The sequence below is a fragment of the Periplaneta americana genome, chromosome 1 (genome assembly GCF_040183065.1).
Source record: "Periplaneta americana isolate PAMFEO1 chromosome 1, P.americana_PAMFEO1_priV1, whole genome shotgun sequence".
Classification (NCBI taxonomy): domain Eukaryota; kingdom Metazoa; phylum Arthropoda; class Insecta; order Blattodea; family Blattidae; genus Periplaneta; species Periplaneta americana.
Window position 1 is genome coordinate 179398685 of NC_091117.1, and position 15952 is coordinate 179414636.

Genomic DNA, 15952 nt, shown 5'->3' on the forward strand with positions numbered 1-15952 from the left:
GCAAATGCGATGTTGCATAGAGACAGAGACAAAATATAAGGTCTGTATCAACATTTACACATATCACTTTTGCTCTATTTACTAGTTGAAAGTACTGCCTGTTAGAAGAGTTGTGATGTGATAAGCATTTAATTATAAGTTAATGTTGAGTTTCCAATAAACTTTGTGCTCCAGTGTTCCATCAGGTTTGTTGTATATAGGCCTATCGATGTCTAAAAGAGTAAAGTAACTTCGTGATTCTATTTCCATGATTGGATATTGATTACTGATGTGGTTTGAGATATATGTTTAGTTTCTACAAACCATATGGACAAATTATAAATGTGTAGGAACTATACAGACATATTGAAACCAACTGGGTTTACATTGAACTTGACTCATAACCAACTTTTCGAAATGTTCAATGTAGACTGTGGCTGTAATTGGAGTAAAGAAGAACCCATAGCAACATCAATTGCCTGTTCATAATAATTCGCGATAAACAAGAAAACGGAAGAACTTATAATGCACTCCCGGCAAAATAGTGTCGTAATTCGAAAATTGTTATTTGTAAAGAGATATGCTATTTCATGGTGAAATGCTGCTGTAAAAATATTTTAATAAATATGTATACCAAAACCTTCATAATTTTCTATTCTATTATTAGAATATTATACCACCAACCAGTAAAACTGCGTTGGTAATTAATTACGAAAGAAATATGTGATTTTAGATATACAACAGTATTTTATTGAGGGTGCGATAATATTATTAAATAATTCGATTATGATGCAGTCCAAAATACTTTTCTAGTAGATTTTTGGTAAATTATTCTTAAATTTTTTCATCTCAATAGGCCTATTCTTTCATATCTGCACAATGATTTCCACTCAAACAATAGATATAATAATATAATAATGAAAATTCTGATACTGTACAGTAAAACCCCGATTATTCATCACCCTATTAACCGACTGGTGAATTATCCGTCTGTCTTTCTCGCTCGCAGAAAAAAAAATATGAGGAACTGTACATTATATTAGTACGAATTTTTTTCTACAGAGTGGTTTTTTTTTAACCTTTACCCTCACGCATTATGGCTACTCTTCGAGTGGCAGTACTGTTTATCTTCTAGGCAGAATGTCTTCTACAAGTGTCATAAGAAAACATGTTGTACTACAGAAAAATAGTATAAGTAATTGAGTGGTTTGGGAAAAGAGAAAATGTGGTTCATCTCACATCACAGTACGAGATATGAATTACAACTGTAAGCGATTTAGGCTAATGAAAATTAAAATATAAACTGTATAAAATTTGTAAATCTATAACATGATATCTCTACTATTCCTATCTTTCCACAGACAGTCGTCATAAGTTTTCTCGGGCATTAAAAACCCGTGGTTGAAAACCAGACACAAGTACAATAAATAATGTTTTAATAACTGACTTATCGGAAAATCAAACATGAATTGTTAAAAAAAAAAAAAAAAAAAAAAAAAAAAAAAAAAAAAAAAAAAAAAAAAAAAAACAGACTTAAATTAGTGAACTTCTGATCCACTACCTAGTGTATTAAAAGAAAATACCATAGAGGAAATTATGAAAATATTATGTACTTAGTTTATGAAAACTTTTTTTGGTAAGGATTATCCGATTTTTCGATTAACCGTTCACTCCATCCCCTTCCTTCCACGGATAATAGAGGTTCTGCTGTATATATATTTTTTTCTTTTGCGATACTGGATGACCTCGAAAAAAATGGCAAGGGAATTTTTAAGCATACTAGCCAAATTCTAGTACCACATCCATATCCCATTATGTAGCTAGATCTATACTCTATTACAGCTATGGACAAAATATTAGGATCCCTGAACCAGTTAAGACGCAACCTGCAAGTCACTGAATACAGATAATACAAAAACAAGCGGAGAGATAGAGAGATGAACAGACAATGCGAACAGTTGTAGATTGCTCCTGTTAAGGGGTCTTTACACTGAGGCAACTTATATCAACTTAGTTGCCTACAGCATGCGATTGTTTGTTGCCATGTAGCATGCTGTCAGGATCAATCGTTGCGGCATGCTGCCAACCCATTTACATACAGTGCAACTGGTTGATTTCATTTTTTAGTGAGTTTGTGCAGAGATGTCGGTGCAGATAGTTGCTGCTGCGGCATATCTCCTTTTGAATGGGTGGAGGAAACGTATTCACAGACAGATTTTAATAAAAAATGATACACCTCGCAATGACTTTTTAAATAAACCCCTTGCTGATGATGCTTACCTGTTCAGAAATTTTACCCGAATTAGTAAAGAATACTTCGATTACCTTCTGAACAAAGTAGGTACTTCTTATCATTTCAAAATTCGATACCAATTATCGAGATAGTATACCAGTTGAAGTGAAACTGCATTACACATTGAGGTTTTTGGCTAAGGGAGATTCATTATCGTTCTGTTAAGAATATCTGAATCTGCGCTAGGTCTATCACTTTTCACCTCCAAGATCTGTGAAGCCATCAGTCAAACTTTGAAGGACTACATTAAAGGCAGTGGCGGCTCCTGCGTATTTCTTAGAAAGGAGGAAAGAAGTTAACAGCACGAAATGACACCTTCTTGAATGAAACATGCCACAAATTAGCCAACATGCATACATGTAAGACCAGGTAGTGTTGGGGTTGGCCTTCCCTTCTGTATAGCAATAATCTGTTCTTGTAAACTGAGCTTCCTAAATTTTCCAAAATATATTATTCTGTTTTCACTTCCATTCATTGTTGAATAATTGCACAAATTAACAATTACAAGGAAATTCACCTCACAGCATTTTTCGAGCACACTATAGCATCACACGTGTTGGAAGAGACTAGCTACTACACGTAATCGGTACAGCGGAAATGGAAATGGGAAATCCTGAGTAAAGCGGGAACACTGCACCCACCCACGTGGTCTGTGTTGCAACATGTACATTTTACAAGTTCAGTATCACATGCTTTTGAAGAATATCAGTTCTTATAAGGTCATACTACCATTATTGTTCAAAGTTGTCGGTGGCCAATTTTTTATGTTAAAAATAATGTAGTTTGGAGTACCTACTTTCAATTTCAAATATATTTGTACAAAACTGACAACTTGGCTGTTGCCCTGTCTAGTACACAATGAATGGAAGTGAATTTCAGGGGCCAAAAAGATCTGCGATACTAACGTAGAACTACTTCCTCTTTATTTGATATAAACCCGACTTTAAATATCCTTGAATGTTTCAAACCATGAATAGTAGCCTATATAAAGTGCAATGAATAATATTTTTGATTTATAATTTAAAAAAAAAAAGTTTATATGGTTCCTTTCATAGCTTTGCGTTAAAACTGTTTTTATTGTGCCTCCTCCTAGATGTGTTATAGTCTAGTTGAATGCAAGATCATTAGATGGCAGCAGTAGCGAGCTTGCTACAAAACCAGTCGGTTTCTATTTCCCGCCCATGCGCTGATTCAGAGGAGGAGCTCCTCCCTCTCCATTCATTTACTCGCTTTAAAACTCTGCTTCTTTCTCTGGCCGCTAGTGCGCTGTTGTCTATGTGTACTAACTGCAGTAAAGGAGGTATGGATTGACTTTCCTCCACACAAACAATCTCGCATCTTTCTCACAGTTTTCTAGCAGCACATAAGCGCGCATTGTTTAAAACTCGATCAACCGAGGTTTACTTATAGCTGTGAACTTAAAAATTATCGAATCTTCCTTGAATTTCAAGGCACATATTTTACTTGGTATTTACTTTCAAAAGAAGAAAATGTGAGGAGGACGTTCCTCCCTTCCCTCCCCCGAGGAACTGCCACTGATTAAAGGTAAGCACATTTTACTGAAATAAATGCTTTATTTTTATGTAATCAAGATTGTTGGCTTAAATGTACATGAATATTAGTAAAAATAATTTTCAATTAATAAATTCACTTCAATAAGCCAATTGTTAGTAAGCAAAGTAACCAAAAAGTACAAGCACGCCTTCATAAAGTAATTAAATCAAATCTAAAAATAGATTTAGTCCTGGTTCTGGAGGCCGTTCTGATGTTGTTTTCTCTAGCATTCCAGGATAAACTATTTCACTTTGAGGAAATGAAGAGCTGATTGATGGAGTTGCATGAGAGCCTAGCTTTGAAGGTACAGAGTGCAAGGTGGTGTACATGGGGTTGGAGCAGCGGAAAGAGTATGGGCAGGCGAAGGTCAAGGAGAACTTTGACTGGAGTAGGAACACCAAGAAAACGTGTGCGTGAGTGGTGGCACATCAAATTTCCCCATTGCCGCATCAAACAGAATATTATTTATATGATGTTTCACAAAAATCTGCGCAGTAGAAGTTAGTTTTCTAAGTTCATTTCCCACGTGCTCCCCATATGTAGAAAATTCGTCATGCTTTGAAATCATTTTGAGAATTTCATAGGCTTCTTGAGCTCTTCTGTTCTCTTCATCTCTATCAGTGCCATGTCTTCTATGCTTCGAAGCGGGTATCACAAATTGTCTAACTGCAGCTCGTGAAGTCGACTGTGTTTCACGCAGCACACCATTTTGAGTCTTTGGAGAACACTGAACCTCGTCCAGTTGTGTTCCACTATCATTTAGGCCTACCACGTTCTCATTCTATAAAAAGGAGGAAGAATGGAAAATGAACATCCTCGACAATTTATTAACAGGCAAAAATATTTATTTATGTATTTATTTATTTTAGATTCCTAACACAGAAAATGGCTGGAGGAAAACTGCTAGAGTATTTGATGTGGCCTGTAATTTTCACCACTGCGTTGTATCGGTCGATGGGAAACAAGTTGTGCAGAATCCTGCACCTTACTGTACCTTAATTACAAGGGAACTTTTAGTATTGGTTGAATGGCTATTTGCGATACCAACCAATGCTTCACATTCGCTAATACAGGATGCCAAGGTAGAATCTCAGACAGCGGTGTATTTCGGGGGACAACTTTTTTCAAAAAGATGGAGACGAAAACATTGAATCTACCTTCTCTCAAACCTCTACCAAGGGCCTGTTTCTCAAAACTCACGGACTAGTAATACTAGTCTGTACAGTAGTAATATTAGCTTATTTTACAAGTCTGTGTTTCTAGAAACTACAAGGGTAAAGTAGTAGTTACCAGTTCACAGACTAGTAATATTGGTCGATTTCACCAGTTCATAAAGGATCCTGTTTCTCAAAATGCTAATCTAGTTGATTACACTAGTATTCAACAGGAATATTCCTACAAGACTCTAAAGACTGGTGATTTCTATATTATCAGTTACCAGTGACAATCTTTATCAGATAATCAAAACAAAATATTGTAGTTATTTTTTTTTAATATGTGCTTTAGTGATTCCGATTGAAGTGATGAAGTTGTTGTGAGAAGAGCTAAAACTACATCGAGAAAGAACAATTTATTATTTTTCCTTTACGGGAGCATTGTTTAAATATAATGAACGGTTTAGGTAAAGTGCTGAAAAGCTTGAAGAGTTGTTAAATATAGTGGGACTTGTCATAACAAGACGAACAAATAGAATTCACGCATTATCAACAAAGCTTCACATACAAATTGCTCTACAAATTAGGATGTTGATTATTTTCCATTGTAATCTTTCTATTCTAGACGAGCAACACTTTGAGAATTTTTTCCTAATAATCTAATACCAATTCATCAACTGCAATAATTTTTGCTGGCTTCCCTCCTCTACTACCAGTTCTTCTGGCATTGTCAACTTTAGCCTACAAATTAAATATAAAATGACACTAATTTATGAATAGATAAAAAAAAAAAATTAGCGAAGTTTTCATCAAGACATAAGTGGCACTCATGTCGGCAGTAGACCCACCAGTTACGTAATATGTTCATATTATGATACTGTGAACTTGACTTAGGACTTACCAGAGTTTCTTTCTTAAGGCTGGTTCACAATAAACCGGGAACGGAAACGAGAACGAGAATGGAAATAATATTAAAATAAATGTATTTAACAATATTTCCGTTCTCGTTCTCATTGTCGTTTCCATTCTCGATTTATTGTCAACCAGCCTTTAATGTTGGGCCAGTAAGTGTCCCTAATGTGTGCATAATCTTTGTTCTGAGGTATTAGTTCCATAGCCTCACACATTACAAAATTTTTTGTCCATTCGTTTACTTTATATTTTTTTGTTAATATGCTTGAAAGACAACTGAATTATATATATATATATCATAGTGAGTATAGTTAATTTGCTTTCAATTGATGGAATTTCAACCGAAAAGAGAAATCAAAACCAAAACACAAATAACTTAGCCTTCTAACCTCAAATAATAATACCTACCAATGGCTATAAACAAATGAACTCAATCAGCTGACTAGTGAAAGAGATCATGTGACTGGTAAAAAATTGCCACAAGTACTAGACTGGTAAAATAGTTTGAGAAACAGAATGTACTAGAGCTGGTGAAATATACTCTGGTAACTAGTAACTGGTGAACTATTAAACTAGTATTTTTGAGAAACAGGCCCCAGGAAGAGAAGTCTAACACCCAAATCGCACCCTTAAAATAATTCTGTTGTAACTACCAAAAGTTAGTTTTGAGTAAATGCAAGGTAAACATTTCAAAGTCGTATGAAAAAATAGGATTATCAAGTACCAGTATGAGCCTTGCAGACTTTGCACTTGAACTTTAGAGATACGACAGTTCTATTTTTTGATAGAAGATTAAGTAAAGATTATATGCGATGTCATTCTAGGAGATGATGCTTTCGCCCTCATTGAGAACCTAATGAAACCTTACTCTGGTCTTTATTTGGACATAGACATAGACTCCAGGTTATACAATTACAGGCATTGCCGTGGTCGCCAGATTATCGAAAACACATCTGGTTTAATATGTTTGATGTTTTGTGTATTCCGAAAATCATTATTTTTAAATGTAGAGAACACAAAAAGGGTCATAGTCGCCAGTTTGTATTTACATAACTTTCTGAGAAAAAGAAGTAGGTCAAGAAGGATATATGCCTCTCAGGATGTTTCGCCTGTGAAAGACAGGATGGAACAATTGAGGGGTTTGCCGGAAAAAGGGCGTATATGTCAATATGGTGAATTGAGATTCAGTCAATCTAAGATTTTAAAACACACCTGAATAAAATGTTATATAGATAGTGAACAAAATTATACATTAAATTAAAAATCTTAGCGAGTATAAATGTTTTGTAGCATTTAGGCAATTTATATTATTAAATTTCCTTATACTTGTATCATATAAAACTTCGGTCTATACACCCTTTATCCATATAATGATTTGCTTAGGGGATTTAATGTAGATTTCAGATTTAAATTTCACGCGGAATTGAAACAAAGATACATTTTATGACATTTATTATCTACTTCTAAAGTAATTTACATTATTTCAGATATACTGAGTAGACATTAAGTACGCAAAGCAAAATCTCTGAATATAACAGGAAAAGAAAATCTCCATTTTGTGTGAACATAAATAAATAAAATTTATTCTTTGTATAATCCTGATAACAATAAGCCCAAAAATCTGAATATTGCAACAAATCTCTTTATAGAACATAAAATATTTCCGTCTGAATCTACGAGTTTCATAAGTTTGTTTACTCTTAAAGCAAGGACAATAATGAACATAAAAACCAGTCAAAGGAAACAACTGGACTGATTAAAGTGAACTATATATATTAGTCTCTACCAAGAGAAAACACACACAGTACAGTATGCGGTAACGCGCAGCACTAGCTCTACTTGTAGACTGACTGACTAAATCACGCACGCACCCATGCAGCCCTGTCCTGCAGGTATGTACAGTACAATCATAACAAAATTTCGCTACTATAATTAGCGAATTATTCACTACATTTTAAACCGTTTTCCCGAAGAAGGGCGTAGAGGTCTATCCGCCTTTCTTCCGGCAAACCCCTCAATTGTTCCCGGGCTGTGGTGAAGACCAGGCATTCTGGTCCTTCAGCGCCTTTCTAGAAGACCGAAAGAAGCAGTAAAGACTGTCAGAGGAAAGTTAAAGCCTACTTCGTGTTCAGTGAAGTGTCTCATGACAAGACAATTGTATTTAGACGTTTTTACCCTATGAAATTTGGAATAAAACTGAAGATTTGTGCTAAAGCTGAAAGTATTTGAAAAATATTCATTTTTCTTACAGTGTAAAATAAAGAAATACGCATAATTAAACCGGCTCTTTATTATTTTGCTGACATTGCATTTCTTTAGTAACAGGTGTTGTATTCTATTATAATAATTTTACGTTAAAGTGAGTTTGGTCACTTATGTAGTGGTTTTATGTAAACTAGATACAAACATTTACCTCAGAATCAATATTCTCATCAGCTGAAAGTCTCTTCCTTGGCGCATCAACCTTTAGAAGAAAACATAGTGAAGCGAAATGCATTCTCTGATCACCCTGAGCTGATCCGCTCTGTTTCTTCCTGTATATCTATGAAAGATCATTCTCAAGTTTTTTACTTTGTCTTTGGCTTCTTTAGCGACCAATCGAACTTTAAAGCTATTTCTTCCCATAACTTCTTCCTTCTTTGTAATTGGGACCTCGCAAAATCCACAAAATGTGTTTTTCGTGGTATTCTTCAATTAAAAGCTTTGTTTTATTTGTATCCCAACCCCAACTCATCATGCCACATGCGACTGGACAACTGAATCCAATGGCGGTGGATAAGCTTGTGAACTGGAGCAACCGGCAGATTGGTGCCGCAAGCCATATGCGACTGTGCTGCTGCCCTAATCAAAGTGAGCAACCTACTGCGTGATTGTCTATGGTTGGTTCAGTGTAAAGCTGCCTTTAGGTTCAACACATCAACAGATTTTAAAAGTTCTCACCTGTAGTGATATCTATCAGGGGAATTAAATCGAGTAAAAATTCGTATACTAATAAATTAGCATCTACAATAAGAATAAAAATGGCTAATTGTGCAGTGCTAATTTTATTACTACTTTCGTCCAAGGCCAGAGATAAAAAAATTAATTATTTGCACTTTTCCTCCACTTCCTTATTATTATATGGTTCGGATAAAGTAGCTGCATCAGGATAGGCATGCTTGGTCCTTGCATTTTGTTTACAAACATTAATTGCTGGGAAGAGCATTCCCCATCTCCTAGATAAAATATCAGTGAATGAACAGTACAGTCCTAGTCAATGTTTGCAAACAAAACACTCTGACCAAGAATACCTATCCTGACACAATTATTTTATCCGAATTGTAGATACACCGAAATGTATTCTGTACATTTGAAAGAAATACGGCTGGACTGTTTAATTCTTTTAAAATCATGCATGTATCCCGAACATTTTTTTCTACTACTTTCATCAAGTAGGTTTTAATCATGAATTCACTGCTAATGAAATGTTTTAGAGCCCAAAAAATCTCCCAAGCTAAAATGTAACATGCAAGGACTACCTATGTTATTTATTTATTTATTTTTAATATAGATTCTGCAGACGTTGTTTATTCCAGGGGCGTATTTTGCGGGCTACCGGGGGTAGCCCAAGGAAATTACAAAAGAAAAAGTTTATAATATAACATAATGTAATAATTTTGTATTATTAGTTTTACCATAGTAATTAAAATTAAAGTAATTGTTAGATATATTTTGTGTAATAATAGGGTCAGCGGTAGCCCAAACCCTTTAACCAGTATACGCCACTGGTTTATTCCAACTGACTTTCAAATATATAATATAATAACTGTTTTCCCAGTTAAATATCTAAAATAAAGTTTTAAAGGAACCCAGAATTCATTGTTTACAATTTTATTATATTATTATTACAACCATTTGAAACATTCATTATTAAACAATGAATGATCACATTTGCTATTGCTGATGATGATGATGATAATAATAATAATAATAATAATAATAATAATAATAATATATTATTATATATTATATAAATTATTAGTATATATTATATAATATAAATTATTAGTGTATATTATATTAATATATTATTATTATTATTATTATTATTATTATTATTATTATTAAATAACAAAAGTCATGGAAAGCATGGGGCTCTACCTCCATGCCCCTCAAGTGCCTTCATGTCACGTTACGGGGATACCTTTATCTTTTACAGGTCTTATTATAGTATCTCTGCCGCTGTGTAACACCACAGTTTGTGGTGAGGGTGAAGAGATAACAAACATTGTATGATTTTTAGTACTCTTGACCCCCACAACCAAGAAAAAAAAGCACTTGAACAGTCACTCACTGGCAAAGATATAATGTAATATTTGTACCTGTAATGTACTCGTGTTGTTCGTGATTGGTCACGTAATACCTTTGTAATTGCCTTTGTTGACACCCATTAGCATTTTTGAGCATAAAGGACAAAAAATATATATTTTTTTTTTCTTTGAGAATGCAAAAGAATTATTCCCATTCGTAATGAAATTTGCGTCTAAATGATTGTTTCATTGGCATTTAAAGCTCTATGACGACTTTCCCCCTCGAAGTTTGCCACAGATCGTTTTGATTTGTATGGTATAGAATGAGCGGAAAAAAAAAGAAGAGGAAATCGACACTGTGGATTACAGTCTCATCTCTCGACGTTTGAGGGAAGAGCTCAAATCAATTCTGCCCATGCATGCTCTATACCGTACTCTATAGTTTACAGATATAATATGCTTTTTTCTTTTTTTGCGATAGGTACTAGATGACGTGCATAGAAACGGCGTAAGGAAGAGATTCTCAGACACATGTAAAGATTATACTCAGTGAATTTCGAACTGGCGGTTCAAGGTCACATACAAACCACGCACGAATCACTGAACTGAAAACTGTGAACTGAAGCACTGGTAATCCCGACAGTCCCAGCTGACTTTAGTTGAGGAGAATGGTCCAAGAATGAGGTAAGCACGCGTGGCAAATGCAGTCCATTGCTTGACCTTGATCCGCCAGTTCGAAATGCACTGACAATAGCCAGATTTTAGTACTTACCACATTAACATCCCCGTTGATAATGGCTTTTTCACATGAGTTGCATCCAGTAGGACCAATCGTGTTCCTAGGCCCTTTACACCCATCCACACAGTTCTCGTGGCAAGGTCTGCACTCCCCCGACTCGTTGTATTTGCTGATGGGACACACAGGCGTGCAGAAGGGTCCGTCCTTCACGTTTTTGCAGTCGGTGCAGTTCCCTGGTCCAGGTCCGTGACAGGTCGATCTGCACTCCTCGTGGCACAGCATACACACGTTTGGAGCCGCTTTGTACATCCTGAGGAGCAACAACATTAAATGACGAGGAGTGCAAAACAAACGTAAGTCACGTGCATTTGTGTGACTTAACAGCTGAATCTCTTGTTACCAAAGTAGTATGTTGTTGTTTATTGACATTTCTGGCTTTGAGCCAGAGGCCGATTTAGGGTCTTATACGTGCAGGACGCCCTCTCATCATACGAAACTATTTCTGGCATAAGTGACTGATTCCTTGTATTTTGTGTAGGCCTAATTTGTTAATTTGCTATATTTGTAGGGGAGTGGTTAGTAGTAATATAATATACATATGGTACATATCAGGAATGGTGAACGGGAGAAGAGTTCGGGGTAAAAGATATCACCTGATAGACAACGTTAATGTATTATTATGGGGAGATTAAGAGGAAAGAAAGAATTTGGGAAGAATGAAAAATGCTGGGTTTCCAGTTAAAGACCTGCTCTTGGGCAGAACTCTGTGCGTACATACATATGTACGTACATACATATTTTTTGTTGATATTTTAAAGTTTTCCCTTCCGGTGGCAGAAGCATCTGAATGGTTATGGAGACTTTCATGGGGTAGAGTTATTTTATTGATCTGCCTCTCTGTTGCTGTCGTGTATCCTCTCAGACAGTATTCAAATTTCCAACACGTGTTTGCGGTTTTGTTTGTGTGTTTTAGTTTGGTGGTTGGGGCTGGTGGTAGTTGTAGAGGAATTTCTCCAGTGTTGTTCTGTTGTTTGTGTTCGGTGGATTTGCGAAGATGTGTTGTGTATATACGCGATTTACTGCCGAATGTGTGTATTTCCTGTGTATGTTGTTTAGGTGTGTGAAGAATGGCTTTGTTTTTGTCGTAGTGTAAACTGTGTTGTTTCTGGTGCGTCTGTGCAGGTGGAAGATTTGGCGGAGAATTCTTCTTTCGCGGGCTTCGAATTTTGATTGGGTCGTTGAAGGGGCTTGTGTGAGGAAAATGGAGGGATGTATGCATAGGGATCGAACCAATGCTTTGTATAGGTGGAGGAGTGTTTCGGTTATACAGCCAGGTCGATTAATGCCACTTAAGTAGCTTATTGCTCTGGTGGCTGCGTTATATTTCTTCCAGGTTTCTTTAGCTACTTCGGTCCAGGAGAGTTTGGAGGTGAGGGGTATTCCTAGATATGTGAGATTTCGCTGGAGTGGAAGTTGAGTGTTGGCTATTGTGATTGGGTTGTTCTTCTGGAGGACCCGAGTTCGGAGTTTTGGGCGGAATACGCATATCTGTCCAAAGTAGTAACAATTTTAAAGCCAAAAGTGACTGATGAACGAAAAAGTATCAACCACTACTTTTCACGTACAACCACTGCTTTTCATCTCCAGTCGTCTTCCATCACCAGCTCTACATCAGTCGGCTAGAGAATGTGCCTGACAGTTATCACGCGAAATATTCACAACGATTCTGGTTTGGCATGCAGTGATCAATGTATTGTATGATCATGGTATGTAAATTCTCAAAACAAAAGAAGTTGGTTTTCAGAAAACCCTCACGTGCTCAATAACACATCATTTCACCCGGAGAAATTTGGCGTGTGGTGTCCAATTTCCATTCAGATAATCAATGGATCAATTTTTCTTTAAGGAACTGTGAACACTGATGTGTACAAGAACATTTTAACGGCCTTCATGGAGTTGCTAGACGACATCCAGCTTAGCAGGGATACTTCCAGTAGGATGAAGATATATGTCATACCTTCAATGTATCTTTGACACACATTAACACCTTCATCGTGAATCGAATTATCTCGAAAGAACTGTCCCCAACCTTCCAGTCACCAGACATGACGTCTGCGGATTACTTCCTTTGGGGTTATCTCAAGGAAATAGTTTACAAAAACAGATCACGAACTATCCAGGATCCCCGGGCAAACGCCACGCCGAAATAAACAATATTGGCGCAGGCATGTTGAGGAGTATATCAGGCATGGTGAAACGAACACACAAATGCGTTTCCAAGAGGAGGAGGGACTCTTTCAGCACTTTATGTAGCCTAATAGTAAATAATTTTGCCTATAATATTTACGTTTAGTTACGTTAATGTTTTGTTTTTCAAACAATAGACCTATTTAAAAAGTGGCCGATCCCATTCAAACAAAACTGTGTATGTTTTATAGCCGTTGTGTTGCTCTCTCTACTGGATACAAACACGCCTTAATTACATTTATAACGCATCTCGCTTTCCCGTGGATCACAACCCTTTTCCGAGCCATGTAGTCCGATATTGTTTTACTACGTCTGAAACAAGTTGATACATCGAAGCATGTCGACTTAGTTCCTCTTTTTCTCCGTAATATGCCCGCACATCCTCTCGTAGGCCATTCGTTATCTCGTGAAACCTACCTGCGCATCAGGGGAAGAAGAAAGTAGACTGGGAAGCTTCCCTCACTAACTACGCTCCCACTAGCTCACGTACCCCCACCATAAGGTTCTTACTTTGTGTTACGGCGCACGCATGCATTTAGTTTCACGAGAAAACGAATGGCTTATACATAAATACATGATAGCGTTAAAATGTGAAATACTGTTCCTATAATCCCGCATTAAGACTAATTCGTAAGCGAGAATGTACTTATTTTAATTCAACATCAGTCTAGTCTGATAATTAAATTGTAAAGTTTCTTGTAATAAAATCTCTAAGGTATATTATTTTCAGCGGCGTCTCGTGGCCTAGAATTTGTCCGGGGCTATTTGATTACAGTTTGTCATGTGTGGTATTAAAACTAAAAAGTCATTTCATTATTGCTCATAAAATTACATTACCTTTACTTGTATTACACTATTTTACCGCGATACGAACGTGACCGCGACAGAACTGAATGAGCCCCAACAGTCGTCCCTCTCTCGGCGCTTTCACTCGCAACATCTGTGTTATAGGATCTAGCATCTCCGTGCACTGAGCGCTACGCCGAACCAGGAACTACGTCATACTCTCCTCGTAAGGTCTATATTGGGGATCTAGCATCTCCGGGCTAGAATTTATCTGTCGCTTCTACAACAGAAGACTATAGCATCCCCTCCGCGAAGATGAAGTCCAAACCTTAACTATAAAGAGAATGGACTTCCTCTATATTTGAGAGTTGTTCGTAAATATCTGAAATAATATATTACGCAAATTTTCATGCGGGGCTGAGCCCCGAAAGCTCCAAAGGACGATACGTCCCTGATTATTTTCAATACTCTCAAAAGTCGCTCTAGACATCAACTTCCTTGTTCCACGTAAGGGACAGGCATTGAAGTGAAATAAATTTCAATATCGATCACAGAGAAAAATAAAATGACATGCACTGGTGTTAACATTTAAATATGGAGGAACTTTTAATTACTTAGGCGCCATATTAACAATGATGTAATAACATCTTGAATTACATACAAAGTCACATAGATATATTATTTTATAAAAGTAACAAATTACCTTCAGTTCATCTCTGGAAGCATCAGAAGGAAAAACAAGATAATATAATAATTACGTCTTAGAATAATTCAAAGGGATATTCAGGCAACGTAATGAGAGACAAGACGGAAGACGTCGGATGCCACTCACCCTGACACGGAGTCGCAGTCTGGCAAACAACGATTGCCCAGTCGGAAGTGCGCACATGACAGGCACTGATCTGGACCTGGACCCCAGCATCCATCTGAAGAGCACTCCGCATCGCACACCAAGCCTGCTTCCTCTGTAACAAATGCAGTTCCAACATCAGGCGCGGATACAAGGGGGGGTCTGGGGGGCTATAGACTCCCCTATCAATTCAAAGACTTTTTTTTAATTTAAAATGTACAAAGCATTATTTTTTCATTCATATAACTTATATGATTTCTTCACTCTCTAAACTTCATATTATTTTGCTATTTTACTTTCGCATACAAACTCTCTTTACAGTTCGCAGTGAATAGATCAGGTAAGTGGTCGCATTCCTTAGGGGTCGTTACCATGGGGGTTTAACAATAGCTCGGACTTCGGAACGGAAATCTAACGGTAACCACCCCTACCACACTGCAGCTAGGCTGCTACCAATATATTTGTTATCGTACTTTACAATAGCCACTACATTCGACTTTTGAATTGAGACGAGAAGTGATCAGTCCGCACAGGTGAATTATTTAGTGTAACAGTTATAAGAAATTATAAAATGTCGGAACGTAAGTTTCAAACAAATATCTTACAATTCGTCAAGAAGCCGTGTGGTGAAGTGAAAGAAAAGTGCAGTACGGATGACAATGATACAACTGATGAAGAAAAGTGTATGCCTGTTAATACCTTAACAGTGGAATCGGTTATTTTCGGTGAAGTGATGACGCTAGTTCGACGACTCATAATGTATTAGATATTGGTTGCTTAGTGGAAAAAGAAATATGCAGTGACGAGATAAAATACAAAGCTCTAACAAATCCATGGGTTCCAGACGAAAAATATCCATTTCCGAGGACACTAGAATCGGGACAGTCTAGACAATTTCAGCATGCGTGGCTTAAAAGATTTCCATGGCTGTCTTACAGTAAGAAGGATAAAGGTGCGTTCTGTCACGTGTGCGTTTTATTCGGACCTATAGAGGGAGGGCAAAGCAAAGTTACGTTACATAATTTAGTTACGAAACCTCTAAGGAAATTCAAAAAGGCCTCTGAAATATTCAGGAGACATTCAGAGAACAGTTATCACAAAACTACTCTCTTAAAATGTGACAACTTTAAAGGAGTGTTTGAAGGTAAG

The 15952-nt window shown here is 36.7% G+C and overlaps 1 protein-coding gene across 5 annotated transcripts in view; it reads right to left on the bottom strand.

Moving 5' to 3' along the window:
- The window catches only part of Egfr (epidermal growth factor receptor), a 526694-nt gene that overhangs the window by 26396 nt on the left and 484346 nt on the right, over positions 1-15952 (bottom strand). For all 5 annotated transcript variants that reach the window (XM_069833346.1, XM_069833364.1, XM_069833326.1 and 2 more), the window contains 2 exons: positions 14786-14918; positions 10954-11230 (listed from right to left, as the gene is read on the bottom strand). In XM_069833346.1, the coding sequence (XP_069689447.1) occupies positions 10954-11230; positions 14786-14918 (410 nt within the window). The remainder of the gene's footprint in view (positions 1-10953; positions 11231-14785; positions 14919-15952) is intronic.